Genomic DNA, 26,604 nt, shown 5'->3' on the forward strand with positions numbered 1-26,604 from the left:
GTGCATCCAGGAGGACTCCCAAGTTGCGCGCCCTCTCTGAGGGGGCCAGGGTTTCGCCCCCTATAGTCAGCGATGGAATCAGCTGACTATGCCGAGGCGCCGGCATCCACAGCCACTCGGTCTTGGAAGGGTTGAGTCTGAGTTTGTTCCTCCCCATCCAGACCCTTACGGCCTCCAGGCAACGGGCCATCACGTCAAGATTGTGTGTTTGCCAAGTTTCCTGTCAAACTGAGCTTCATCAACCTCATCCAATTTTGTGCTTTTCAGCTATATAGAAACGCAATCTAGGGAAAAAGAAGTCCCTTAATTCTGAGGTGATTTCATGCTATTTGAATGTGAGATCTGTTCTTGTTTGCTTGTATCCTGCCTTCATTATTTTTACAAATAACTCAAGGCAGTGAACATGTCATACACACCTTCCTCCTCCTGTTTTCCCCACAGCAACAACCCTGTGAGATGGGTTGGGGCGAGAGAGAGTGACCTTAGGCCAGTCACTCTCTCAACCCACCTCACATAGTTAGGTCACCCAGGTGGCTTTCATGCTAAAATGGAACTTGAACTCACAATCTCCTGTTTCTAGTCTGACACCTTAACCACTAGACCAAACTCGCCCAATCTGTGCTTATTCATCTACTTTATCAGTTATATTAAAAGACTAGCCTACAATTGAAAAGTTGGGAAATTAAGTGTTTCTCATCATTCTAGTTGTTAATTTCCAAATTGAGCTCTAAAATTTGAAGGACAAATAGTTGCTGCTAGGTGATTGTCCCTGAACCAAGGCTGTTTCATATTCTGTTTATGTGATTATTCATAATCACACCTGCTGAGTATATGTAACAGACCAGGCTTGAATTGATGACAACGGTTATGCCCATTTCTCCTACCCCCCCCAAAAAAGAGATGATGGCTTTTATTAACTGATTTGATTACTACATACACTCTCTTGCTTGGAATTAGTCTTATTTGGAACCTTCTTCAGTTAATGATGGAAAGGAGAAATGCAATTAGATAGAGGGTATTTCTGGCCAAGTATGGTTAGAGCAGGAATGGGGAACAGAATCCAACTGGACTAAAATGATGATGGGAGAGCAGAAACGTGGAATCAAGCAAATGCAGCGCCAAAGTGCTGACAGCGTTTTGAAGTGTTTCCAGATGAGGCAGGTATACTTACCTCTTGTTGTTTCTTGGATAACCTCGTTGCGGTAGCTCATGGCTAAGAAAAATAGAAGCTAGCTTTTAACATCCCTTCATATGACCAACTCCTAATTAAATCATACCTTAGAGGAAGACCAAATCATATAGTAGTGGAAACTTCTGTTGTGTACAATTGAAATCTAATCCAGAATAAATGGTTATTGGATTTGGGAATTGAAAAAATACTGTACTCTACATGAAATAATGCTGTTACAGAGGGGATGATCATGTGTCTTTCTTCTGTACAGATCTGTCACTATAGGGATAAGCATACCTAACAATTGAGGCCACCTATGTCCAGCTTCAGCTGGGCAGCTAGGCTTAGATTGTCCTTGAATGAAGGTAGTCTGGCTTCAGTTATTTATGTCCTGATAAATTCTCTATTGAAATACTGCAGTGCACTCTATATTGAAGATGTTCTGGAAACAATAACAAAGTAGGGAAGCTAATTTGATTCATCTGGCAGCCATAAAGTATTGTATTTGCTACTTGTGAATTTCTATGCCCAGTTGAGAGTGCTGATATTAATGTACAGACATTTGAAAAACCTAAACCCCAACATGTATTTATGATGGTCAAGTCATGTCAGTCAAACTTTATCTCCTTTTATGATAGAGTTATTAGCCTGGTTGGTCAGGGAAATGCTGTGGACAATGTCTCACAGAGTATCCTTATTAACAAAATGATCAAATATGGATTTGACAGCTGAACCTTTAGGTGGGTCCACAGCTGGCTCAAAGATCATACCTAAAGGGTAGTTATAAATGGCATCAAATCTACTTGGAAAGACATCCCAAGTGAAGTGAACACCACAAGGATCTATCCAGAACCCAGCAGTTGTGTTCAATATATTTACAAATAATATTGATGAGGAAATGCTGATCAAATTTGCAGATGATCAAAGCTAAGTGGGGTGGCTAAAAGGGAAAAAATAATAATGAAGATCTAAACAAGCTTGAACAATGGGCAAAAACAAATAGAATGAAATTTAACACAGAAATGTAAAAAGTCATGAATCTGGGTAAGAAAAAACGAAATAAACGTGTACAGGTTTGGGGAAATTTGGTTTAAAAGCAGTACGGTATATGTGAGAAGAACTTGGAAGTACTAGTGGATCACAACACGTTCAGCCTATCCTGATAGGGTAATGCAGCTCTTGAGGAACATCAACAGCAACTCCAGAGAAGGACTGTTAAGATAGTGATAGAACTGAAAAATCCTATAACAGTGTTTCTCAACCTTGACAATTTTAAGGCATGTGGACTTCAACTCCCAGAATTCCACAGCCAGCATTGCTGGCTGTGGAATTCTGGGAGTTGAAGTCCACATGCCTTAAAATTGTCAAGGTTGAGAAACACTGTCCTATAAGGAACAGTTAAACACCTAGATATGATTAGTTTACAGAAGAGAAGGTTNTACTCTGTTTCTGTTATTCCCAGCTCTAGCCAACAAAGCTACCTGAGCATATAAAATTGTAGACAAATAATGAATGGTACTATAAGAATTATTTGAATTACTATTTATTTAACTCCAACAAATTGAGGTTAGCTGTTATTAATAATAAATTAGAAGAAAATGACAGTTGATCATGTTAAAGCTCATGGGCAAACACTTAAGATTGTGTGTTTGCCAAGTTTCCTGTCAAACTGAGCTTCATCAACCTCATCCAATTTTGTGCTTTTCAGCTATATAGAAACGCAATCTAGGGAAAAAGAAGTCCCTTAATTCTGAGGTGATTTCATGCTATTTGAATGTGAGATCTGTTCTTGTTTGCTTGTATCCTGCCTTCATTATTTTTACAAATAACTCAAGGCAGTGAACATGTCATACACACCTTCCTCCTCCTGTTTTCCCCACAGCAACAACCCTGTGAGATGGGTTGGGGCGAGAGAGAGTGACCTTAGGCCAGTCACTCTCTCAACCCACCTCACATAGTTAGGTCACCCAGGTGGCTTTCATGCTAAAATGGAACTTGAACTCACAATCTCCTTTTTCTAGTCTGACACCTTAACCACTAGACCAAACTCGCCCAATCTGTGCTTATTCATCTACTTTATCAGTTATATTAAAAGACTAGCCTACAATTGAAAAGTTGGGAAATTAAGTGTTTCTCATCATTCTAGTTGTTAATTTCCAAATTGAGCTCTAAAATTTGAAGGACAAATAGTTGCTGCTAGGTGATTGTCCCTGAACCAAGGCTGTTTCATATTCTGTTTATGTGATTATTCATAATCACACCTGCTGAGGATATGTAACAGACCAGGCTTGAATTGATGACAACGGTTATGCCCATTTCTCCTACCCCCCCAAAAAAAGAGATGATGGCTTTTATTAACTGATTTGATTACTACATACACTCTCTTGCTTGGAATTAGTCTTATTTGGAACCTTCTTCAGTTAATGATGGAAAGGAGAAATGCAATTAGATAGAGGGTATTTCTGGCCAAGTATGGTTAGAGCAGGAATGGGGAACAGAATCCAACTGGACTAAAGTGATGATGGGAGAGCAGAAACGTGGAATCAAGCAAATGCAGCGCCAAAGTGCTGACAGCGTTTTGAAGTGTTTCCAGATGAGGCAGGTATACTTACCTCTTGTTGTTTCTTGGATAACCTTGTTGCGGTAGCTCATGGCTAAGAAAAATAGAAGCTGGCTTTTAACATCCCTTCATATGACCAACTCCTAATTAAATCATACCTTAGAGGAAGACCAAATCATATAGTAGTGGAAACTTCTGTTGTGTACAATTGAAATCTAATCCAGAATAAATGGTTATTGGATTTGGGAATTGAAAAAATACTGTACTCTACATGAAATAATGCTGTTACAGAGGGGATGATCATGTGTCTTTCTTCTGTACAGATCTGTCACTATAGGGATAAGCATACCTAACAATTGAGGCCACCTATGTCCAGCTTCAGCTGGGCAGCTAGGCTTAGATTGTCCTTGGATGAAGGTAGTCTGGCTTCAGTTATTTATGTCCTGATAAATTCTCTATTGAAATACTGCAGTGCACTCTATATTGAAGATGTTCTGGAAACAATAACAAAGTAGGGAAGCTAATTTGATTCATCTGGCAGCCATAAAGCATTGTATTTGCTACTTGTGAATTTCTATGCCCAGTTGAGAGTGCTGATATTAATGTACAGACATTTGAAAAACCTAAACCCCAACATGTATTTATGATGGTCAAGTCATGTCAGTCAAACTTTATCTCCTTTTATGATAGAGGTATTAGCCTGGTTGGTCAGGGAAATGCTGCGGACAATGTCTCACAGAGTATCCTTATTAACAAAATGATCAAATATGGATTTGACAGCTGAACCTTTAGGTGGGTCCACAGCTGGCTCAAAAATCATACCTAAAGGGTAGTTATAAATGGCATCAAATCTACTTGGAAAGACATCCCAAATGAAGTGAACACCACAAGGATCTGTCCAGAACCCAGCAGTTGTGTTCAATATATTTACAAATAATATTGATGAGGAAATGCTGATCAAATTTGCAGATGATCAAAGCTAAGTGGGGTGGCTAAAAGGGAAAAAATAATAATGAAGATCTAAACAAGCTTGAACAATGGGCAAAAACAAATAGAATGAAATTTAACACAGAAATGTGAAAAGTCATGAATCTGGGTAAGAAAAACGAAATAAACATGTACAGGTTTGGGGAAATTTGGTTTAAAAGCAGTACGGTATGTGTGAGAAGAACGTGGGTGTACTAGTGGATCACAACACGTTCAGCCTATCCTGATAGGGTAATGCAGCTCTTGAGGAACATCAACAGCAACTCCAGAGAAGGACTGTTAAGATAGTGAAAGAACTGAAAAATCCTATAACAGTGTTTCTCAACCTTGACAATTTTAAGGCATGTGGACTTCAACTCCCAGAATTCCACAGCCAGCATTGCTGGCTGTGGAATTCTGGGAGTTGAAGTCCACATGCCTTAAAATTGTCAAGGTTGAGAAATACTGTCCTATAAGGAACAGTTAAACACCTAGATATGATTAGTTTACAGAAGAGAAGGTTGAGAGGGGAAATGATAGCTGTCTTCAAATACAGGTAGCCCTCGACTTACAACAGTTCCTTTAGTGACCATTTGAAGTTACAATGGCACTAAAAAAAAGTGAATTATGACCGTTTTTCACACTCACAACCGTTGCAGCATTCTCTCCCCCAGGGTCATGTGATCAAAATTCAGGAGCTTGGCAACTGGTTCATATTTGTGATGATTGCAGTGTCCTGGGGTCATGTGATCACCTTTTGCAACACGATAAGTGAAGTCAGCGGGGAGAACCAGATCCACTGAACCGTGTTTCTAACTTAACAACTGCCGTGATGCACTTAACAACTGTGGCAAGGAAGGTCATAAAATGGGGCGAAGCTCACTTAGCAAGTGTCTCGCTTCGCAATGGAAATGTCGGGTTCAGTTGTCCTCCTAGGTCAAGGACTACCTGTACCTGAAGGGCTATTGCGTCGTAGAGAAATTGGACTTATTCTCATTTGCTCCTAATGGAAAATGTAACTTTAAGGAGGGAGACACGGGCAAGACTTTAAGAAGAACTCCTTGACAATAAGAGCTGTCACTCAGTGAAATGGGTTACCTAATGGGGTGGTTTTTTTCACTTCATCAGAGGTTTTCAGACAAGCTGGACAGTCATCAATCATGGGATGGTTATGGAATTCCCTCCTAGGGGAAGTTTGCTTAGTCCGTAGACTGTGGTTAGGTAACTATTTAAAAACAAGTCTGTTCATGCAGACCCTTGGGAGATAATGTTGCTTTGGGAATAAGAATCTTTGGTGCTTGTTTCTGCAAATAGTTATACCGTGACTTACTTACTTTCTCTTTCCGTCCTCTGTACCGTCTAGTTTCTTCCAATGAACAGTTAATAAAAACGCTTAAGGTGTTTTTGTCTATTTTCACGCTAAAATAAAGGCTGAAGATCCAATTTAATTTCTTCAGAAAAAATCCTGAGGTTTGTATCCCAATCGTATTAACCAAAAGGAATTAACCAGCAGGAGGCAGTAAAAGAACATTAATATACCTGCTTCTTAATGTGTCTCTGTAGTGTTTCCCCAAAATGTGCTGTTTTGATTGTTCCATAGATTTTTTTCCTAATAGCATGACTTTACAAAGTTCCTGGGGTATTTTGTGAGTTATTAGTAGTATCTACTTTCTGCTGGCAATTGCGTTGCCAACAGAATTTACCATAGTCTGTTCTTCAAATTGGTGCTATGGTAACAGTGTCTTTGTTCAGCAAGACCTATTGGGGTGGGCTGTTTTATTTGCAGGTGTGCTATAGACTTCAAGAAATTGCCCAAAAGGAGAACAGTTTTTCTGTGAAGTAAAATGAGAAGTCCACACAATGCAAGTGGCATATCAGATTCTTTTTCTTTGGACAGCAGTAGCCTGTGTGCTATATAGATCACTATAATTTTCCTGACTCTGGACCTTTTTCCATTCTGCTTTTGTAAATCGGTATCTTAATCGACAGTCCCATCATCTTCCTGGTTCATTGGTGTTTGGGGCCTCTTGTCAAAACATTGCATTTTGGCTTATGTTCCCTGGGGAGTCCCCTCAAAAAGTCAGGTGCTCATGTGATTGATTTAAAAATAAACTGCAGCTAATAAAAAAAAAACCAGAAGTCTCTCATGGAGATTCAGAGAATGAAATTATTAAAGAGACACATTTCTAGAGATTTTCTGGGTACTGTGCTTTAACATTCCTCCTGTCGTTCCCAATCCAAAGTTCAAGGTTTAATTTTGTGGGAGTACTTTAGTTTCAGTATAACAAATGGATCTGTCCTAGCTTTTTATTAACAACTTGCATAATAACTCTGGTGGCCATCTAAGGAAGTAGAAGTCATTGGGGGAGAGGTTTGCACCATCTTTCAGAAACTCTCTCTACTCTGGTCAGGAAGCTGACAGAAGAACGATAGATTGTTCTGCCAGCTACTTACTAGGACAGGGGTCTCCAACCTTGGTAACTTTAAGACTTGTGGACTTCAACTCTCAGAATTCCTCAGCCAGCAGCCTACGTTTCTAGGTAACTCTTAGAAGGATGGGATCTTCTATTGTGTGGCCAGCAGGAGTCATCTTTTTGCAGATTATGGGTGTTTGTGGGTTCATTTTAGAAGGCTGATGGACGTTTTGTGTGGATGGGAAACAGACTGGCAAACTGCATAGCTTTAGGCAGTTCAAGGAGATCATTCAGTCAAGTTCTTGAAAGGAAGCAGAGAGGCAGCTTGTTTTGGCTCTGGCATTGGCAGCTGAGCCAGTCACATCCATTCCCATTGGCAGCAATGTGAAAATGAAGGGGAGGAACAATAGATGTCACAGCGGACTGCTTCCTTTGCAAAAGCTAGTTAGAAGCATTGGTTGACAGGTAAATTATATTTAAGTTTTTAAACTTTCTGGCTTACTTCTTTTCATGTTGGTCACTGGAATAAAGAATTTCAAAATTCAACCCAGCTTGAAAAAGTACTGCCTGATTTGGCAGCTATGTTGGGTATCAACATTTAATCTTGAGAGATGCAAATGGAAAGAATTGGGGTGTAGATAAGCATTTGACCCTTTTATTTTTTTAAAAAAAGGTTATATTAAAGGATTTAAACTACTTTAAAAATAGTAGGCAAATCCTCAAGAGTATTTGTTGGCACTTTTATCTGTCTTAAATACCTATTATGGGATAGATACCATTGCTGGATCTGAAGTTTCAGATTCTAGATCTTTTTGAAGAATCAATTGAGATACCTCTCAGTAACCTGTTTTTATAGGAAACTGTAAGGAAGACAACGGAGTCATATATATATATATTTATTTGTTATTTTTATATTAAGATTGAGATTGATAAAATAGGACATTTTATTGTGTGCATGCTGGATGTTTCAGTGAATATTAAGAGTTGAATCAGTTGCCTTGTTAGAGATGTAATTGAATTCTCTTATTAATTTTTATGGGTCTAAAGTTGTCCAATTATTACCACATTTTGGGCCAAAATAATTGAATTACCAATATGATTTTAGGCAGACATTTGCAGATTAAAGATGCTTAGCTGTATCCCTAGTTATCAGTACCTATTAAGGGTACTAATTTCTTTGTATATCAGCATACTGAAAAATAGTTGTTCTATTACAAGGAGAAGGATTTTCAAAGAATTTGGTAGCTTCCCTAGAATTACTATATTTGAAATGTTATTTCTCCAGGTTTTTCCTTTCTTTGCATTTTTAATTGATATTATATTGTCAAAATTTTGTATATAAGTGCATATTTTAATTAATATTATTTTTAAAAGTTTATATTGATATTATAGTTACTTGAACAATTCCTCTCTGCCTATTTTGAGTAACAGTCCAAAGCTTATTGGACTGTACTCTGATTTCTTTAGAGCAGACGTGTCAAACTCGCGACGTCACGTGACATTGCGCGATGTATCGGGACTGTTTTGCCATTTGGCAATAGGGTGGGCGCGGCTTCCGCGTGACGCATGCCGGCAGTTTGACACCCCTGCTTTAGAGCCTCTTCTCATATGATAAGAACATTTCTAAAATGTAATTTGGCAGCAGATCTTGATATGGTTTCATACAATCACCAATTCCTCTAGTTCTGTAGTGCCTCTGAAAACATTTATTTTCAATTAATCTCATGAATGAATGTATCCTTCTCTGACATCTTTTATCATTAGATCATGAAACTGAAAGTACACTCAGAAACAGAAATGCATTCCTCAAAGGACGGAAATTTATTCTGTTTGCTTGTTCTTTTTTTTCCCTTCCTCTCTCCTGTATAGATATTTGGAATTATGCTTGACAGGTTGGTTTTTTTTTTAAGCGTAGTCTCTGTCAAATTTCACCCCTTAGGCTTAAGGGTTCTCTTGTCCACATTTTTTCTACATTCATATTCAGACTGTTGATCCAAACTAATTCCATCCCTCTAAATCAGGGGTGTCAAACTGCCAGCCTGTGGGCTGGTTGCATCATGCAGAGGCCACGCCCACCCCAGCTCCTGCAATGTGAAAAAAGTCGTGATACGTCACGACACGTCACATAACGCAGCAAGTTTGACACCCGTATTCTAAATCTTCTATTCATTTATCATTCTTTCATTTTGATAGCAGTGATGGAGAATAAAAGACATAAGCACTAAGAAACGTGGTCATCCCTAATAGTAATGGTCAGAAAGTCTCAGACTATAACTTGTTTCCGGGTGATTTCATAAATGAAATGCACATAAGGTTTAATATGCCGTCTACTGTTGCTATCAAACAATTCCTAAAATACTATTGGAATTTATTATCCACTGCAATATTTTTGAGCCAAATTCACTTTTTGTAAAACAAAGTGTATTTTAAAATCTGCTTTAAATTTTAAAAACAAAAAACAGAAATATTTGAGGAGAGTATTTAAAAAAATCATAGTTGTTTCTTAGCCTCACTGTTATTTAATTAGTTCCTTATTGCAAGAACGGCTACATCTTACTGCTGTTTTGCTTATGATTATTCTGGGTAATTCTGACTTGTACTACACTTTATGCAACTGACGAACTTCTCTATGATCCATGAAGGCTTATACAGTAATATATTGCTAGCCTTTAGGCTACTGTAAAGTGTGTTTATTAAATAATTTTCTTTATCTGTCTTGTTTTAAAGTCTATTTGGATTACAGGAAATAAGTTGCTAGCGTACCATAAATTCCACAGATCCAGGTACTAGTATTAGCACAGTGATCCATGTTGCTTTTGCCTCTGCCTTTATATTAGAACATTCAAATACAGATACTTTGCAAAACACAAGACTCGTATTCAGTAATATATGCACTTTGGTTTTCAAATAGCATCAAAGAGAAGGCCACACAAGAACTATTGATCTAAAATGTGGGACAAATCTATCTTACCCATTTTTTCAGGGTAAGATACAGACTTGTATGCTGTGGATATTGAATAAAAACTGGTAGGGCAATCTGTTATGTTTACATATGACACTGATCCTGAATTAGAATTGTCTTCTAATAATAGGGAGCTAAATTGTAGCTAGATAAGCAGCATTGCAAAGATTCATTGGACATTGTTATAGCTGGGGTGCAAAGGGCTTGGTGTGCCTCCTAGATGCCATCACAATTGCCCCTGAATTATAATTTATAAAGTGGAAAAAGTGGGAGATAAAGTAATAGGTATTCAGAGCAGAACCTTTGTTTGGTACTATTGACTTTATGTAATGTGGTCTTAAGCATGTTACTCAAAAATTAAATGCAATATTCCTCTTCAGAAAAAGCTGTAAGTCCTGTTATATAGGCTCCAAAAATAAACAGAATTTAATCATGCAGACAGAGCATATTCTCCATTAGTTGTACCCTGTAAAGTAGCAGTTGGTCTGCCAAACAATTAATCAGAACAAATATTATTTATGCATTTATATCCCCTTTAAAGTTCTTGTCAATCATGCATGCAACACCGTTTGACAGATACTTGAAGGTATCTGTCAGACTCCTAAATTTTACCATTTTAACTGCTCGGTTCTAGATTTCCACTTCCCCTGGTTTTCACGCTGGATTTTAAAATGCTATAAAAATTATTATTGGATTAATACAGTTCATCTTAATTCCCTTTCTCCCCAATAATATTGAATGAAGACTCCAATAAAGCAGAATCAGATGCAAAACAAAGATAATTAAAGACCTAATTGAGAAATATAATTGAAACAAATTCTGCTGGTTCTATAATGAACCAGTAATAAGTTTGGATGAATTTACAATCTGGTAGACGTAAATTTAAAATGTTACAGCAATCTCTCCCTCCCTCCCTCCCTCCCTCCCTCCCTCTGTGTGTGTGTGTGTGTGTGTGTGTGTGTGTGTGTGTGTTAACCTCTACAGTTCAGAGAATTTCACATGTTTGCCTAGTGAAGCAGCTTGTATTTCAGAGGTAAACTATTTTGAAATAGCAAAAAAGTCAGAGGCAGTAGAGAACAATTGTGATTGTTTGGGGAGTTCAAAGGAAGAAAAAGGGAGAGGTGCAAGTTCCAATTCCACTTTTTTTTTAAGCACTGTACCACTAAACCTTTATATCTTGCTTAGAGATTAACTTTTATGTGCTTCCGCACCAAGAAATAAGAATTTCTGAGGCGCTCCTTTCAGGATTTATTCTTAACTTGCTGAATAAAAGAGCAGTTAACAAGAAGGATTAGGTAACCCGAGCAAATGGAATGTTAAAGGTAAGATCTCACCTGCAGAAAACATAAAACTGTACAGGCTTTACACACTTACAATGACTTATTTTGGAGAGTTGAAATCTGCTAAGAAGCCAAAAGGTGAAATCAGAGTGCAGTAATCCGTTGTTTTTAATTTCTGGGAATCTTTCGCTTGAGCTCCAAAGGAACTGTATATGGTGCTTCCTAACTGGGGCGAAAGTAGTTTCACAAAAGCAAGTATGACTTCTAACATAAAGGAGTTTCTTAAGGTTATATTTCTTGTGAGGCATGAGTACAATAAAACGTGTTGTACTTAGCTGGGAAAATGCAGGTGCCTTCTTAACTTGGCTTGGGTTTCATGCCTTGTACATACAGATGTTGCGGTATGTGATAATATGGGCTTTTCTTCTTAATATTTCATTTATCAGACTTTTTAATGATAAGCCTTCTCATTAGCCACACATTTGGCTGGAGGTGAAAAATTAGGAGGTATTATAATTCATTTTCATACATTTCCATCGCCCTAGGTAGCAAGCACATACAATACTATTTTTTCTGCTTTAATATTGAGCACATGTGATTGATGGATCTTTAAACTACTTTTGGGATTTCTTGAGTAACTTGAAAGGGTTTTTCATTTTAAATCCAAACACGCTACGTAATTTTTGTGATGCAAAAATCCATTTTGGTAGCCGAGATTTGAATGCAGCTTCCTGTTAACATTCTAGGGCAGTGGTGGCGAACCTATGGCACGCGTGCCAGAGGCGGCATTTCAGAGCCCTCTCTGGGCACGCACACCATCGCCCCACCCCCGCCACCCCCCCGTGGCCCCCTCCTAACCAGCAGCCCCCCCAGAGGAGAGTCACCCTGGGCGCAGCTTGCACAGAGCAGCGCAGCCAAGGATATGGCAGCCAGGCAGCAGGGACAAGACTCCGCCCTCATGCCCCATCATGTGCAGATGATGCTGTGGGGCCCAGACAGAGGGCATGGCCGCCATGACGCTGCTGGGCCACCTGGGCGATCTGCTGTGGCAGGCCTTGGAGGCAGTGGGTGGTCCTGCAGGTAGGGGAGGTGGGGGCGGGGCAGGGGTGAGCCGGTTTTGGGGCACTCGATCTCTAAAAGGTTCGCCATCACTGTTCTAGGGAAAATTGGCTATGTACAAGAGAAACCGATAGAGTCTGTCCATCCTTGTGCCATCTTTGTACCAGCATGCAAGGACATGGTAGCCTCTCAGCCAAAGGAATGTGAAGAATTGTTTATATTCATTCAAATTTGCTTATTTATTCAATTTACCTTACTTTTATACAGGAGCTCAAGACAACATAGATACTGCTCCCTCCTACTATTTCACCCACATACACACACTGTGAGATGGATTGAACTGAGTGACTAACTTGTAGTCACCCAATGAGCTTCCGAGGCTGAAGGCAGCCTGGGATTTGCATCTCCTGCTCCTGGTCCAACACCAGTCTTCACACTCTTGTACACAGTATTATAAGATTGGATTAAGAGAACGTAACTTCAGCAGTGTTCCTGGACGCTTGAATAGATTTGAATATTATATTGACTCTCTTAATCCATATGGAACCTGGTAGGCATGATGTCTTGAGTCCTTCCTAGAGGATTGGTCTCAGAAGATAGTACAATTTCCTGCCCTATCCTAGGGTCACTGTCATGTCCTCTATATTTTTTTAATATCCACATGGGGACGTTATTTGAATATTTTGAGCTGTTATTTCAACTGTATGCAAATAATATCTTTCCTGGATATAGTGACGAACGTTGGTGTCAGAGCAAGCAACCAGGAACTTATTCCAGGTAAAACAGTGTTTCTAAGACTGGGAAAATAAATTTTGGGACAGATAATTACAGCTGTTCCTAGGAAGACATGCTTTCTCCTTAAAGAGGCCAAGTAAACATAGAGTGGACAGTATAAAGTCTTAAACACTTGGAAGACTTGAATCACAAGAACTGTTATTCAACATTTACTGACTACAGTGAACAGGAGCTGAAATTCAATAGCATGTAGATGGCCACTCCTATCCTAAATACTTGCCTTCACTTCTTTGCCCTGCAGTTAAAGTATTGTTTTTAAATTAGGATCATTGTATAAAATGTGATGGTATCTTTGTGCTTTTTAGTCTTATTTGTTGCACACCTCCTTGGGAGGATTTACTCCAAAGGGTGACTTATAAGTGTTTTGAATATCTAGGAAAGATAGACTTTTATTTTTGGCAGACAGCCACAAAAATGATGTTCTAACTCAGTGATGGCGAACCTTTTAGAGACTGAGTGCCCCAAAACTGCCCCTGCCCCGCCCCTCACCCCGCCCGCCCGCAGGGCACTCACTGCCTCCACGGCCCGCCACAGATCACCCAGGCGGCCCAGCAGTGCCATGGTGGCCACGCACTCCGCACATCATCTGTGTGCGACAGTGTGAGGGTGGAGTCTTGCCCCCACTGCCTGGTTGCCATGTGCTTGGCTGTGCTGCTCCACGTGGTCTGCGCTCGGGGGCGACTCTCCTCCAGGGGGGATGCTGGTGAGGAGGGGGCTGTGGGGGGAGGCGGGGCTGGGGTGACAGCACGCGTGCCCCCAGAGAGGGCTCTGAGTGACGCCTCTGGCACGCGTGTCATAGGTTCGCCACCACTGTTCTAACTCCATTCTAGATCCGTACAACTATATTAATGTATTGCTTTCAGTTTGCTCACCTAACCTGAGGAATCCATTTGAAGCGTAATATCTGGATAAATATATGTTGTTTCAACATTGCCAAGCCCTCAGATGTCATAGCTGAATGATTTCTGAACCTTGGCAACTTTAAGAAGCGTGGGCCTCAGCTTCCTGGATTCTCCAGCTAGCATTCTAGAAGTTGAAGTCCCTGCTTCTTTAAAGTTGCTAACTACTGTAAGTCAAGTGAATGGAGAGTGATGGGCCTTGTTTCTTTCAGACAAATCTTCCGATCTTCAAATTGAAGGAGTCTTGCGTCAGGAGACGATACAGTGATTTTGAATGGCTTCGAAGTGAGCTAGAAAGAGAAAGCAAGGTGAGGCCACCAAGTTTTCTTGATGCTCGATGATAATTTAGCAGTGCAAAAATTTGCCCTGCTTTGTTGGCAGGGAGGATTGCCAACCTATTCTGCTGTTTTGTTATAATTGGAGCACGTACACTATAAGCCATCTTGCATCCTAACAGCTGTGTTTAAGCCTGGAACATTCTGTATTTTCACCCTGAATCATCTTGGTGCCACATTCCTAAGGAAGGGGATGAATCTGAATTTTTTTTTTTTCCTATAGCGCTTAGTGAATTTTCAGAGCTCTTTGTGCGGCAGCAATCATGATGGTTGCGGTGGTGGTAATGGCAATGTTGATGATGCTTTAATTTTTAGCATAACAAGAGTTGGAATCTAAAACACCAACTGTTGGGTTTTGTTTTTTTTAGGTGGTGGTACCTCCTTTACCCGGAAAAGCCTTTCTTCGCCAATTGCCTTTCAGAGGAGATGATGGGATATTTGATGATTCCTTTATAGAAGAGAGGAAGCAGGGGCTTGAACAATTCATAAACAAGTGAGTGGGATATTCTGTTTCTCGTGTTGCACAGAAACTTCAGCAACGAACAATATGCTGGTGCACTGGACTGAGTTCCTAGCAATGGTGTTAACATCCCAGTAGATTATATGTTACACCTACTGACATCTAACCGTGACCTGCTAAGTCTTTTCAAGACCAGTGAAGCTTGGGCTAATATAAAGAAATCTCAGTTTACATTCTTAAAGACTTCTGAACCACTTTCCAGCTTGAGCTGGGAAGCAGTTTCAATATCCAAGCTGAACAGCACGCAGCCACTTAGCATGCTTGCTGCAAAAATTGAAGAATTTGTAGTGACCTGGGTTTTGTTTCTTAATGTATGCAAATTGCTTAGATTGCAGCATGTAAAGATAGCATCATACAAATAAGGCTGGGGGGGAGATAAATGTGCTCATCATTGAACAAACAATTTGGTTATAATTTCTGACTGCAAGGATGATCCCCAGTACAGATTTGTATGTTTGAATCTAGAGGATATTAAAGGTATATATGTGTGTGCTGATTTGGCCTTCAGAAAAGATCCTTATAAACCCTCTAACTTGGAAATGAAATGGTTTGTGCTGTGTATTTATCAAGCACTTCCTTTTCCTACTGTCTGTAATTAAACAGCAACATTTTCGCTTGGGCACTTCGTGGCTGAAGGAACTCATTCTTGCTGCTTTGCCAAATTCTCTTTGATAAACCTTTGGTTAAATAAGCCATGGTTGACTCATAGAACCTCACCCTATTTGATGTTGCCACCTCAGAAATTTATTCTTAGTGCCTTATGTGAATTCAAAAGAGGCAAACCTCTGTTAGACATGATAGCTTAAAAACTGCCGAGGGAATGTAGTGCATTTTTGCAGAATTATGAACAAAAGGCACTGCTATAAAATCAGTCTTTTTAAATAAACTGGAATTTGGGGATTAAATTGACTTTTGCTGAACTTACGTCTGTTTTCTGTTTATCCCCATCACAAATAAGTCAGTGGGCCTGTTCATTGGTACTTTGCAGGAAATTTCACCTTCTTAATTAAGATAGAGGATGGGACGGTGGGTCAGTGGTTAAGACGCTGGGCTTGTCAGCTGGAAAGCCAGCAGCCCAGGTTCAGGACCTGAGAGCCATATGACAGGATGAATTCCCATCCTCCCTCCAGCTCCTGCCAGCCCAGCAGTTTGAAAGGATGCAAATGGGAGTAGATAAATAGGTGCCGCTTCAGTGGAAACGTAACAGCATTCCGTGACGTCATGGCATCCCGCCTCATGATATCTTCGGACAGCGCTGACTCAGTGGCCTTGAAACGAAGATGAGCATAACTCCTTGTAGTCAGCAACAACTAATAGAGTAAACTTTGCAGGGACTCTTTAACTTAGTACCCTACCTAGTTAAGTTAGAGAACTGGAATGCAGAATTTTAGGCTTTAAAAAAAATGTAGAATGCTTAGAAGCCAATTGCCGACAAACTAAAGTATGTTGGGACTATTGCAAGGCACATAGACACCTTTGAAGACTAACCTTCTAATTTTTAATTTTCAGAGTTGCAGGTCATCCTTTGGCTCAGAATGAACGTTGTCTTCATATGTTCTTGCAAGATGAAATAATAGATAAAAGCTACACACCATCGAAAATAAGACATGCTTGAATGCTGCACAACACTTTAACCGGCATAAATGTTAGTGATTAACTTACATGGTCCAAGATTTGTAGTTAAGGTTTTAGCATGCTCCAGACCAATTGGCACAAGAAACCTTTCGTATATTAATGGCACTGCTTGGTCTTTACATTCATTTTATGGCATTAAAGAAGTTTAGGTGAATCTGCTGTCAGATGTTTGATTAAATGGCTTTTAAAAATCTAAATACTTTGAACCTCTTTTCTTCCTTTGCAGTGACCTTGTGGGGAATTACTGACTTGGCCTTACTTGAACTTGCACTGTTCTGGTGTTGCACGTTCACTTTTATTTGATTAAAACACTAGACTATTTCTGTAAAATAAGTGGTTTTGCACCTACAATTTGGTGACTAACATTGTTTCATTATCCCCTTGTGTAAAATAAGCACTTCTGAGGTTGTATCCTTAAGTGGTAAAACAAATACCTTTGTACTGAGAAACAATGAGGAAACTATCTTTATATTGTGTAAAAAGAAATCAGATTTGTATACTAAGATCATTTGTCTAAAGTTGTTTTGAAATAAAAAGTGAAATGCATTTAGCATGCCTTTACTGCTGTGATGATGGGGAGGCAATTGGGCTGGATTACCCCAAATGTCAGTTTCATTGTATATACTGGAAGTTTGATGCATCTTCCATCTATTTATATGAGCTGTTTTAATATTACATTACTTCATTCAGGGGAAAAGAAGCTATAATCCCATGGGTATTCTTGCTTTGGTGCAAAACTACAATCAAATTAAGTTAACTTGGATAGGATGGGCTGTTCTACATTGATATTCAGACTTTCGGAGTTCCCTACTACATTTCTTTTGGCTAGATTTCTAAAAGTGACTTACGGTTGGTGAAACTGCCATTTATTACATTCTGAGTCAAGAGCGCAATTCCACTTGGTTTATTCAAGAGAGCAACATTCACGGTGAACTAAAGTTAACTCGTTACAACTCTGAGAAGCCCAATTGATGTCAGGATTTGAAATTCCAAACGTCGTTTCCAGTAAAGACAGAATCAGATCCTTTAAAAAATTCAGTATATCATGTTTTTTTTCAGTGAAGGGTTTTTGTAGGATTGGCACCGTCTATTGCTGCTTTCAACATAGATATTAATAAGTCACAAATGTGGCAAAATCAGAGATGCACAATTTCCAACAGTTCAAGAGTTAGACCAGACTTTGCACAATGTGTCAAGGGCCACATTCTATAGCTGCCAGAGGTGCATGGGGGGGGAGGGATTTCAGGAATGTGTTGAGGTGAAATGGGGTCCTTAAACATATGCAAAAAAGGGGGGGACAAATGTTTGTCCACACAGCAATGAAGGTAAGGAGACTTTGGGGCCATAAATGGGATTCATATAAATACTGCCGGTTGATCTTTGGAGATTGCTGTCACACCTACCATCTCAGGCACTTTGAAAGTGTGAATACTTGATTACAGAAGCCTCACCATTGTGGGATTCCAATATTATGGCCCTGATCCATTTCAGGGACTACACTGATTTCTGAGAATAATTTCTTCTGCCAGCTAGAATTTAACTGACTATACTCTATATACTAAGTGGTCCTTTTTGTACTGGGGGCAGACTAAGATATTTTTTTAAATATACACAGTATTGCACATAGCACAACTTCCATAAATATTGGCTTACTACTGAAGTGTCAAATGCTGGGCCCGAGTAGTTTTATTTTTTTAAATGTTGGAATTCTTTGATTTTGGAGACACAATTATACTGAATCAGACCCAGTGTTCCTTTTGCTTATTGCTTTACTCTATCTAGCTTGACTCTGGCTTGCTTGCAAATTTCCCAATTCTTACTTTGCAAAAGAGGCATGCACGTAAAATCCAATCTCAGTCCTGCTAACTGTGTTCACTTGCTGACCCAAGAGTAACTTAAAACATGAATAATCGATTGGCCCAATTTTCTGTGTTTTTATGGAATATAATCCATAAACTAAACTGAGTTAGATCTTTACATCTTATCAGGCTAAAATATAGTTGGCTAGTGTAATTCAGTTGTCAGGCTAATATTGCCTGCTTCTTCCTTTAAACATAAAGCATTCCCCTCCAATTCATCTGCCTCGGAGGATGTTGAATTGGGATATATCAAACCTGTTAGGTTGTTCTGATCATAGTAGAATAAATACAGTACTGAATGGCATACTCTCCCAGAACTTTGGTACGTGTATACTAAAGCCAGTTGTTGTACTTGAGAAACCAAAAAGCTAATCTAATATTTTTTGGCTAATATAATAATATCAAGAACATGCATTTAGCATCAACGGGAAACAATTCTTAATAGTAATTCCAGTTTAGATTTAATATATTTTTTATTCTTTGTAAATACAATGGTTACAACCTTAACTTCACAAATCAGTTAATTCACTTTTGTACAAGAGAAGTTTATTCATTCTATGATATTTCAAGTGCTGATTTTCCTTTCTCAGTGCTATTTCCTAAAACAAAAACCTTGAAAAAAGTACAATGGTTATTTTCCCCTCCCTACATTTTAATACTCTCGTCAACTTAAGCAGCTCATAAATGTGCTTGGGGTGGTGAGGATTAGAAAGCATATGAGAAAGGTTTTAATGGACCTGGAGGTTTATATATATATAATATATATATAATCTACAACAGCCTTCCCCATCTTAACATCTAGTCCTAGCCAACATGACCCATAAGTGGAATGATGTGTTTCCTAGGACAGTATCAAGCAGACTAGAGAGTCTCAAAGATAGTTACGTTTGTTGTATTGATCAACTGATTTTTCAATAATTCATAATATTTTTCATTCTTTTGTAAGATGGGTCCCTTCTTATGCATCTCATTAAGAAAGAGTTTGGGCATCATTGCCTTTGGTTTCAGCCTTATGCCAGTGGAACAGCGATGAATTCACTGTGTCAGTCCTCTCCATTTTTTTTTATTTGGTTTTGCTGTTTAGTCTCTTAGTGTGTATTTTTCTAAAAAAAGGAAAACTCTTTTTAAAGCTCTTCTGTCTGACATATTAAACTGAAATGAAATGATGTCAAGATTTAGGCATGAAGTCCACCATTGGTTTAAAAAAACCTTAAAATAGCAGGCCTGGCAAATTTGAATTCAAAAGGTATTTGCCAGAGTGCACCCTAAAAATTCATTGCAAAGGCCACTTTTATTATGTTATAACTGACATAAATGTTTGGATAACCTAGTATTCAATATTACCTGTCATGTAAAAAGGGTTCACCGACAACTAGTTAAAAAAAAACACATATACACAAATTGTTGAAGGCCACTTCATGACACAATACAACAGAACAACGTTTGGTTGCCCAACTTTTCAGGGTATGGAATAAACAAACCCTAGAGATTCTTTTGCTTCACCTTGTCATCTCTCCCTGTTTAAACTGTGGTTTTTTCCAAACCTGGATCTAAGAACAACAGTGGAATGGGCAGCATCAAGCTGCAACAGTGGGAACAGCTGTCAAGTTCAATTGAGCTCCATTTTAATATGTAACAATATTTTCTCCCAAACTTACAAAATGTTCTCGATTGATTGGTTTTGTGGTTGGATAAAATGTCTCCAGGATCCCATTTCTTGTAGAATTATTTATCTGATGTTTGCTCTCCATTCCTTAAAAAGGTCTTTAGAAATGATCACCTGGCTTCTCTTGGTTGCCTCATGTCAGTTCTATATGTCACTGGATTTATACATATCTGAAAGCAGTCTTGTAATTGGCACGTTCCCAATTGTTTTTTTGAAAAATACTTCTTCTATCGTTGAGGGACTAATTGAACGTAAAGCTGGCAAGAGCAGCAGCAGTTTCCCAAAACGACACGGCTGGGTAGGATACCTAGAAACCAAATGTGGAGGTTAATCCTACTAACAAACAACACTGATAACCACGTTAAAGCCAGAGATCCTTTCTTTCGATAAAGGCAGGCAAAATGCCATCTCTACAGCTTTATTTGTGCTTTTGAACAGAAAAGGAAGCAATGCTCTTGATTACTTATTTCTACATCCAGGGTCAGCACGTAGGCCTATATATCAGAGCAAGTTGCTCAAAAAGGCTTTAGCCAAAAAGATTAATTGCTCCGCTTTGGAGGAGAGGAGATTTTATTATATCAATGTATGTATATTGTGACTCTCCTGAGATTGTAGTGTGACGGGTAACATTTAAGTAAAAATGTATCAATCCCCCCCAATATAACATAAATATAAATTAAATGCACACATTATAATTTAGAGTCCTGAAAGCCATCCAAATGCCAACAGAATTAAAATATCAAAACTAAAGCAAAATCTCTTTCCCGAATCAAAGCCAGCTGGCAGAGGCAGCTCTCTTGGAAGCATTTAAGAAGCATCCTAAGGGCCAAAGCAATCCAACCTGCTCTCACAGGGTGCTTCTTCCTTTTGAGTCCCCCTTTCTTCTTCACAGTCTCCTCAACCTCTGCAGCTAGAGTGCCTCCATTTCTCACAAAGGTAGGACTAGGGGTATCCTTACCTCGTATGGATGTAGCTATTCAGGGTAAGCTGAGCTTCATCTTGAAGAGCTGCAATGGCGGCGGCATTCCTAAAACTTCTCAGTTCAGAACCGCTGTGTGTAGGTACTGCAAGCAGACAGTCCACTTACTCAGAGAGATAACCACTCTTCGCATGTTACCAGGACAATCAAGTCAAATCTTGGCAGGATGGTTGCACTTCATTAGCTATTAGCAATTTCATAATAGCACTAAATTAATGGAGCCAGTTATCTTGGTTTGAGGGCACTGGCAGGACAACTTGCCTGGAAAACTGGGAGCAACAACGTTTAAGAAACAATTCTATTTATTTTCACTTAAGAGGTGCTACAGCTTGTTTGCAAAATTCCAGTTTTGAAACACCAGCCAAACAGCTTGTAAACTTGATACTACAAGGTTCTGAAACTCTGACTTTAGCCAAGCTTGAGTGATTTCTGCATTGTCCTTCTGCTGAGCACATATGCTATGTGAAGCAGGCAGCCCTGGGGTCATCCCTGGGATGTAAAGAAATAGGATTTTTCAATACATCACAGATTGCAAGTTTCTAATTTCCTTTACTGCTTGCTGCACCCCTCAACAGGATTACTTGATTACTTTTAATGCAAAGGCGTTAACATTGATATAACTTTCCTGTTAATATAAACAGGAAGTGATATTAATATGCTAAATTCTCCCAACGCCTGTAATGTCTTCCTTAAAAGAGCAACCAGGTTGAAACTAAAGTAAAATTAAACTAGTAGCAAGGATGGGCACATTTTTTCACATTGGAATCTCTTTGCTCCCTCAGTTGGGGAAAAAAAATCTATTTTCTTTTGAGCATGATAATTTTAAATGTTCTGCAATTAATACTGAAAGTAAGTCACCAAGCTACGGGACACAGCAGCTTGATACATGCTAGTAAGTCTTTCTTTATATTCTTACCTGCTTTGAAAGTGACAATACATTTGAGGCAGGCAAATTCTGTGGCATCTAACCGAAGCTGTCTAAATCTAGCCACCACCTCCTGTAATGCTTGTATTTCTGAGATAATCTTATTCAGCTTTTGAGAATCTGTGTTGTCACCATTCATGCCTGGAAAAAAAAAAGTGTGAAATGAATGCACTAATAAGTCATTTGAAGTACTTTGATAGATTGGGTTTTTTTTTTAAAGTATCAATAGACGTGCCATTGTTACTTTCTCAGATCTGCTTCCACACAAAACTGACGATATTGTCGGAAAGTTAGTGCAAAATCTTTTCTTGGATGATAACAAACACAGTAATTTGCATTTAAATGACAATGCAAGCAGTCATGAATGCAACAAAACAACATTATTTGCATTTAAATATAGATTTATAAATGACAGGTATACTCTATTGTTTGGAACGGATTTGGTATTCTTTACATGTTGTCTTGTTTTCAATAATGTATTTTTATGGTAATTTCTATAACAAAGTCATTAAATTGTGCAATTCTTACCCGATACAGCCAGTAGAGTGTTAGCATCAACTGGAATGGCCCATTGTGCTATTCCTAGAACAAACAGTTCTCTCCAAGCATCTTCCAAAAGCATCAGCTGTCATACAATAGAGGTACGATATAACATGGTGTATAATTTATAGATTGGTAAACAATTTCAACATGTAAATTTCTGCGGTTTGGAAAAAAAATGGCTTTAAAATGCCCATACTTACTCTTTCCCCACCCCACCCCTGCTTGGATTATTCTAGTGATCCTTTTATCATTTTGAGGAAGAAGAGTCTGTTAGCATCCAGAAATATTAGCAGATTCCCCCAGATTATGTAACTGTGTTTATTGGGACGATGCTCTGAAGGTATCGCTTCTTAAGGAAGTACTTATGTATAAACAGCACCTCAGGACTTCATATCTTCATGTTTTATCTAAAATTGCAGTCGCCCTCCTTGCTCTTTCCCCCCCCCCCAGCCATTAATAATGCATTAGCGCCAAATACAACAGAGCATGATTTACATTCTTGAAGCTGAGTTAACTTCAGTCAATTATCTCTGCTTTTGCAATCCCGCTTTCTTGTGAAATTGACCAAATTGGCTAAGCAAATTACTACTCTACAAATATTGTTGGCATCAGTGGGGAACCTCTTCTCTTTGGCCGGTAGCGCCCTTCCTTTCCCAGGTTGCTCCTGGGTGCTGGATTACCGCTGCTTTCTTCAATCCAAATTGGAAAAAAGCTCATTCTAATTGTAAACCCAATGAAAACCACCCCCACAATATCCAGTTTGCCCATTGGTTATACTCACTGGAAACAATGGGACATATTTCCCAAACATAACTTATAGAAAAGTTGGAAGAGAGGGGAGACCCATGTGTGTGTGTGAGTGTATGTGTGTGTGTAAATAAATAAATATCTAAATATCAGGGTCAATGCGTCCTAATGCTGCTCCTCCCCACTGGATAATATGTTGCCTTGGAAACTTCGATGGATAATTATGTCATTTAACCGCCAGATCATTGAAAAGCTGGATAAAATGGTTTTTTAAAAAATAAACTGACATGATGCTGCCCAAAATCCCTAGGAATAGAAAACCTGAATATTTCTATGTTCTCATGACACCTTTATGGGTAACTGAATCATGGTTTACTCTACAATTCTTAAGTTAACACAGCATACTAAACTAACTACACAGGTTAAGTTTTTACAACCTCTTAGACTACAATGTGGTTGGAAAGTTTATGGTTTATTATACTAGGCAAGTCCAGCCTCTTAGTCTTTGATGGGCTGCTTCATCTAGGAATGCTTTCCTTTTGGCCTGTTTTTCACAGCAATTGTCCCCTATTAAGTCAACAGGACTAACATCCCTTACGTTTGGGTCAGAAAAATTGTGACTCTTGTCAAATCAACCGAATGGGTCTTCTTCCCAACTCCAGCCCCTCAGTTCTTTGTCCCTCTCTCATGGACAGATTTTTTTTGAGCAGATTTAGCTAAAAAGGCAGAAAAGACCGGAGCTGGAAAGGAGGAATCTTTTTGGTTGTTTTCTGTTTATTGTTTAATTTCTACCTTAGCTGTTATCTGATTACAGCAGAAGTGTGCCCATATCTACCCAGGCCTTATTTTTTAGGGCCTCCAGAACTTCATTTAACTCTACCACTTGAATATTAGTTTCACATCTTTTGGGAGGTTCAAACGTTGTTGTTTTTTTTAAAAAATATCCCAAACAATTAAATCCTGTCCTTGTTTGTATCTATAATGTGGTCTCACTCGCTTTACATTTTCATAGCAGTTGTTGCTCTCCACAAAAACATTAAAGTGTGGCCTTCGGGCCCCAAAAGATGGGACATCCTTCTTTTGTGGGACTCAGAGATGGATGGTTGCCTTTTAGTTTGCTGCAATACTGCTATTCAAGAACAGATTTGTACACCTCCAACACATGACAAGATGGCGTACTGTAGCGATCACCTTGCAAATATTTCCCTTTCTACATATACATCTAGCGATTATAATGCTATTCTCGTAAGCATAGCTGTGCAGCTATATAACTCCTGCTAAACTCAATAAATCTGCATCCTAGTGTAGGTGCAGAAGCTTGAGCTTTAAACAGCCCACTAGTAACAGCAGAAGAGTAACTCTGTCACTCTTTCTGTCTCCCTCATTATTGACTATAATTATTGAAACAAGAAGCTGCATTTAAGAGAAGTGGGAGAACAATAGAAGGGGGGAAAAAACGTTCCAATTGCAGCCTGTAATTCTCAATTTGGAGTAAGCCGAAACTTTGCATCTCACAGTCTGGTCTCAAAACCTAGAGGGGATAATGGTGCAGTTAATGAAATCCTTGGGCTTTAAAAGGGTGGATTAATTTCACGTAACAACTCATGAAACTCGCCTTTAATTTTGAGTGCTAAATATGCAGTCAGTTCATTTAAAATGACAGGATAATCTGATTCCTGACATGGATAATAGGCCTATTTCAAAGAGATCTGTTCAGTGATAAGTTTAATCTGCAGTAAGCCATTCCTAGTATATTGATAGGACCCTCATTTCTCTGAAATTTCCCCACCCCCACCTCCCTAACATGCACATGCCAATACATAGGTATTTCTTAGTGGAAAAATTACACTGGAAAGTGTTTCTGGTGCTGTCCACCTATTTGGATTTCAAAAACCATCTTTAAAGCTGGGAGATTTTGGAGAGTGATATATCTGGAGAAGTCCAGATGGGAGAAAGATTAATACTGGACTAGCATATTTGTGCTACAATAACCTGAACAGCCACCAGATGGCAGCAAAGTGATACATAAAACTCTTACCTCTGTGCTGCCATCTACTGATTGTTCTGATATTTGCAGCCCAGGTTTGATAGCCTAATAATAAGGAAGCAAATAAAATCACATATACATGCTAGGCTTTTCAATAATATGCTGGGAATGTCACAGTATAGAATAAATGGGCCGGGGAAGGGGGAAATGAAATATAATCTAGCGTTGATATGATTTTTTCCCATTACATTAATAACCCCTTATTTGCATTAAAAATACACAATGAAGATACAGGTTGATATTGGATCTGAATCTTCAGTTTAGGTATCCTATATCTCACAGAAATAATCCATGTAAATGTAATGCTATAAAAGGAAGCCTACAGAAGCATGGGGGAGGGGAGCTAATTTAATAAGGTATCTGCACTATACCCTTAAGAAAGCAGAAATCAACAAAGATACTAGCAGTTGCTGATTAAAGCTGACAATGCTTAATATGCATAACAATTATTATTCATAGTAAATGGCTATCATTTAAACCAGGTCAAATTCAATGTGATTATTTAAAAAGAAAAAAAAACACCTTCCACCCTATAGAAACAGAGTTAACTTAACCAAATCCATTAGATAACCAGACCCACGGAAAGTTGGCCTTGCCAACATTTTTGGTTGCAATCCATAGGAGAAAGGAAAAGAGACATAAGAGTCAATAAGAATTAAGTGCCATTTGACACCTGTTGAGATGCAGAGGGTCCAAATACAAATCATTTTGGGAAAGCCCCCATCGTACTCTTGATCCAATCAAAATGATATAAGCGGGATCAAGCTCAAATGTTGTTGGCTACTTTGTGAGTCTTTGCACTGTAGGAGGGAAACTAAACTGGGAGGAAAAGAAGAAGTGGAACAGGATATGCAAACAGACTGTTCTGTTCTCCAATTTAGAGAAATTGTGTTATGGGTGAGGGGAGGATTTCCCTCCCCAAAAAAAGAACTGGTAGGAATTGTTGTTTTTCTACCCATTATCCACTGCTGGAGGCCACTGTCCAAGTCTCAATCTGCTTCCTGGAGTGGATTCTTCTTCCTAAAAAATCTGCTTGTCAGAATTTGCCCTTGAAGCCATTCAGAAACCTATGCAATCCATGTATTTATCGTATTCTGTATCCTTTCAAATAAATAAAAAGTTGATTGGTGGGAGCTGATTATTAGAAGCCTTGCCTTGCGAGGGGAAATCAGGTGTAGAAATCTCAGTTTCAACAGGAGAATTCACAATTTAAATATAAAGCCAAATAACATCCAGCCTGAT

At 38.9% G+C, this 26,604-nt stretch overlaps 2 protein-coding genes across 2 annotated transcripts in view; one reads left to right on the plus strand and one right to left on the minus strand.

Moving 5' to 3' along the window:
- SNX3 (sorting nexin 3) overlaps window positions 1–17,127 on the plus strand; it is a 31,986-nt gene extending 14,859 nt beyond the window's left edge. The window contains exons 2-4 of the mRNA XM_015821119.1: window positions 14,319–14,414; window positions 14,810–14,934; window positions 16,471–17,127. Of these exons, the coding sequence (XP_015676605.1) occupies window positions 14,319–14,414; window positions 14,810–14,934; window positions 16,471–16,576 (327 nt within the window). The 3' untranslated portion in view covers window positions 16,577–17,127. The remainder of the gene's footprint in view (window positions 1–14,318; window positions 14,415–14,809; window positions 14,935–16,470) is intronic.
- Window positions 17,128–20,265: 3,138 nt separating this feature from the next.
- Window positions 20,266–26,604, minus strand: part of NR2E1 (nuclear receptor subfamily 2 group E member 1) — a 29,599-nt gene continuing 23,260 nt past the window's right edge. Inside the window, exons 6-9 of the mRNA XM_015821123.1 lie at window positions 22,554–22,650; window positions 22,017–22,166; window positions 21,080–21,185; window positions 20,266–20,428 (exon numbers count right to left, since the gene is read on the minus strand). Coding sequence (XP_015676609.1) covers window positions 20,266–20,428; window positions 21,080–21,185; window positions 22,017–22,166; window positions 22,554–22,650 — 516 coding nt within the window. The remainder of the gene's footprint in view (window positions 20,429–21,079; window positions 21,186–22,016; window positions 22,167–22,553; window positions 22,651–26,604) is intronic.

This window comes from Protobothrops mucrosquamatus, unplaced genomic scaffold (genome assembly GCF_001527695.2).
Source record: "Protobothrops mucrosquamatus isolate PMUCROS unplaced genomic scaffold, P.Mucros_1.0 scaffold1255, whole genome shotgun sequence".
In the NCBI taxonomy this organism is placed as follows: Eukaryota; Metazoa; Chordata; class Lepidosauria; order Squamata; family Viperidae; genus Protobothrops; species Protobothrops mucrosquamatus.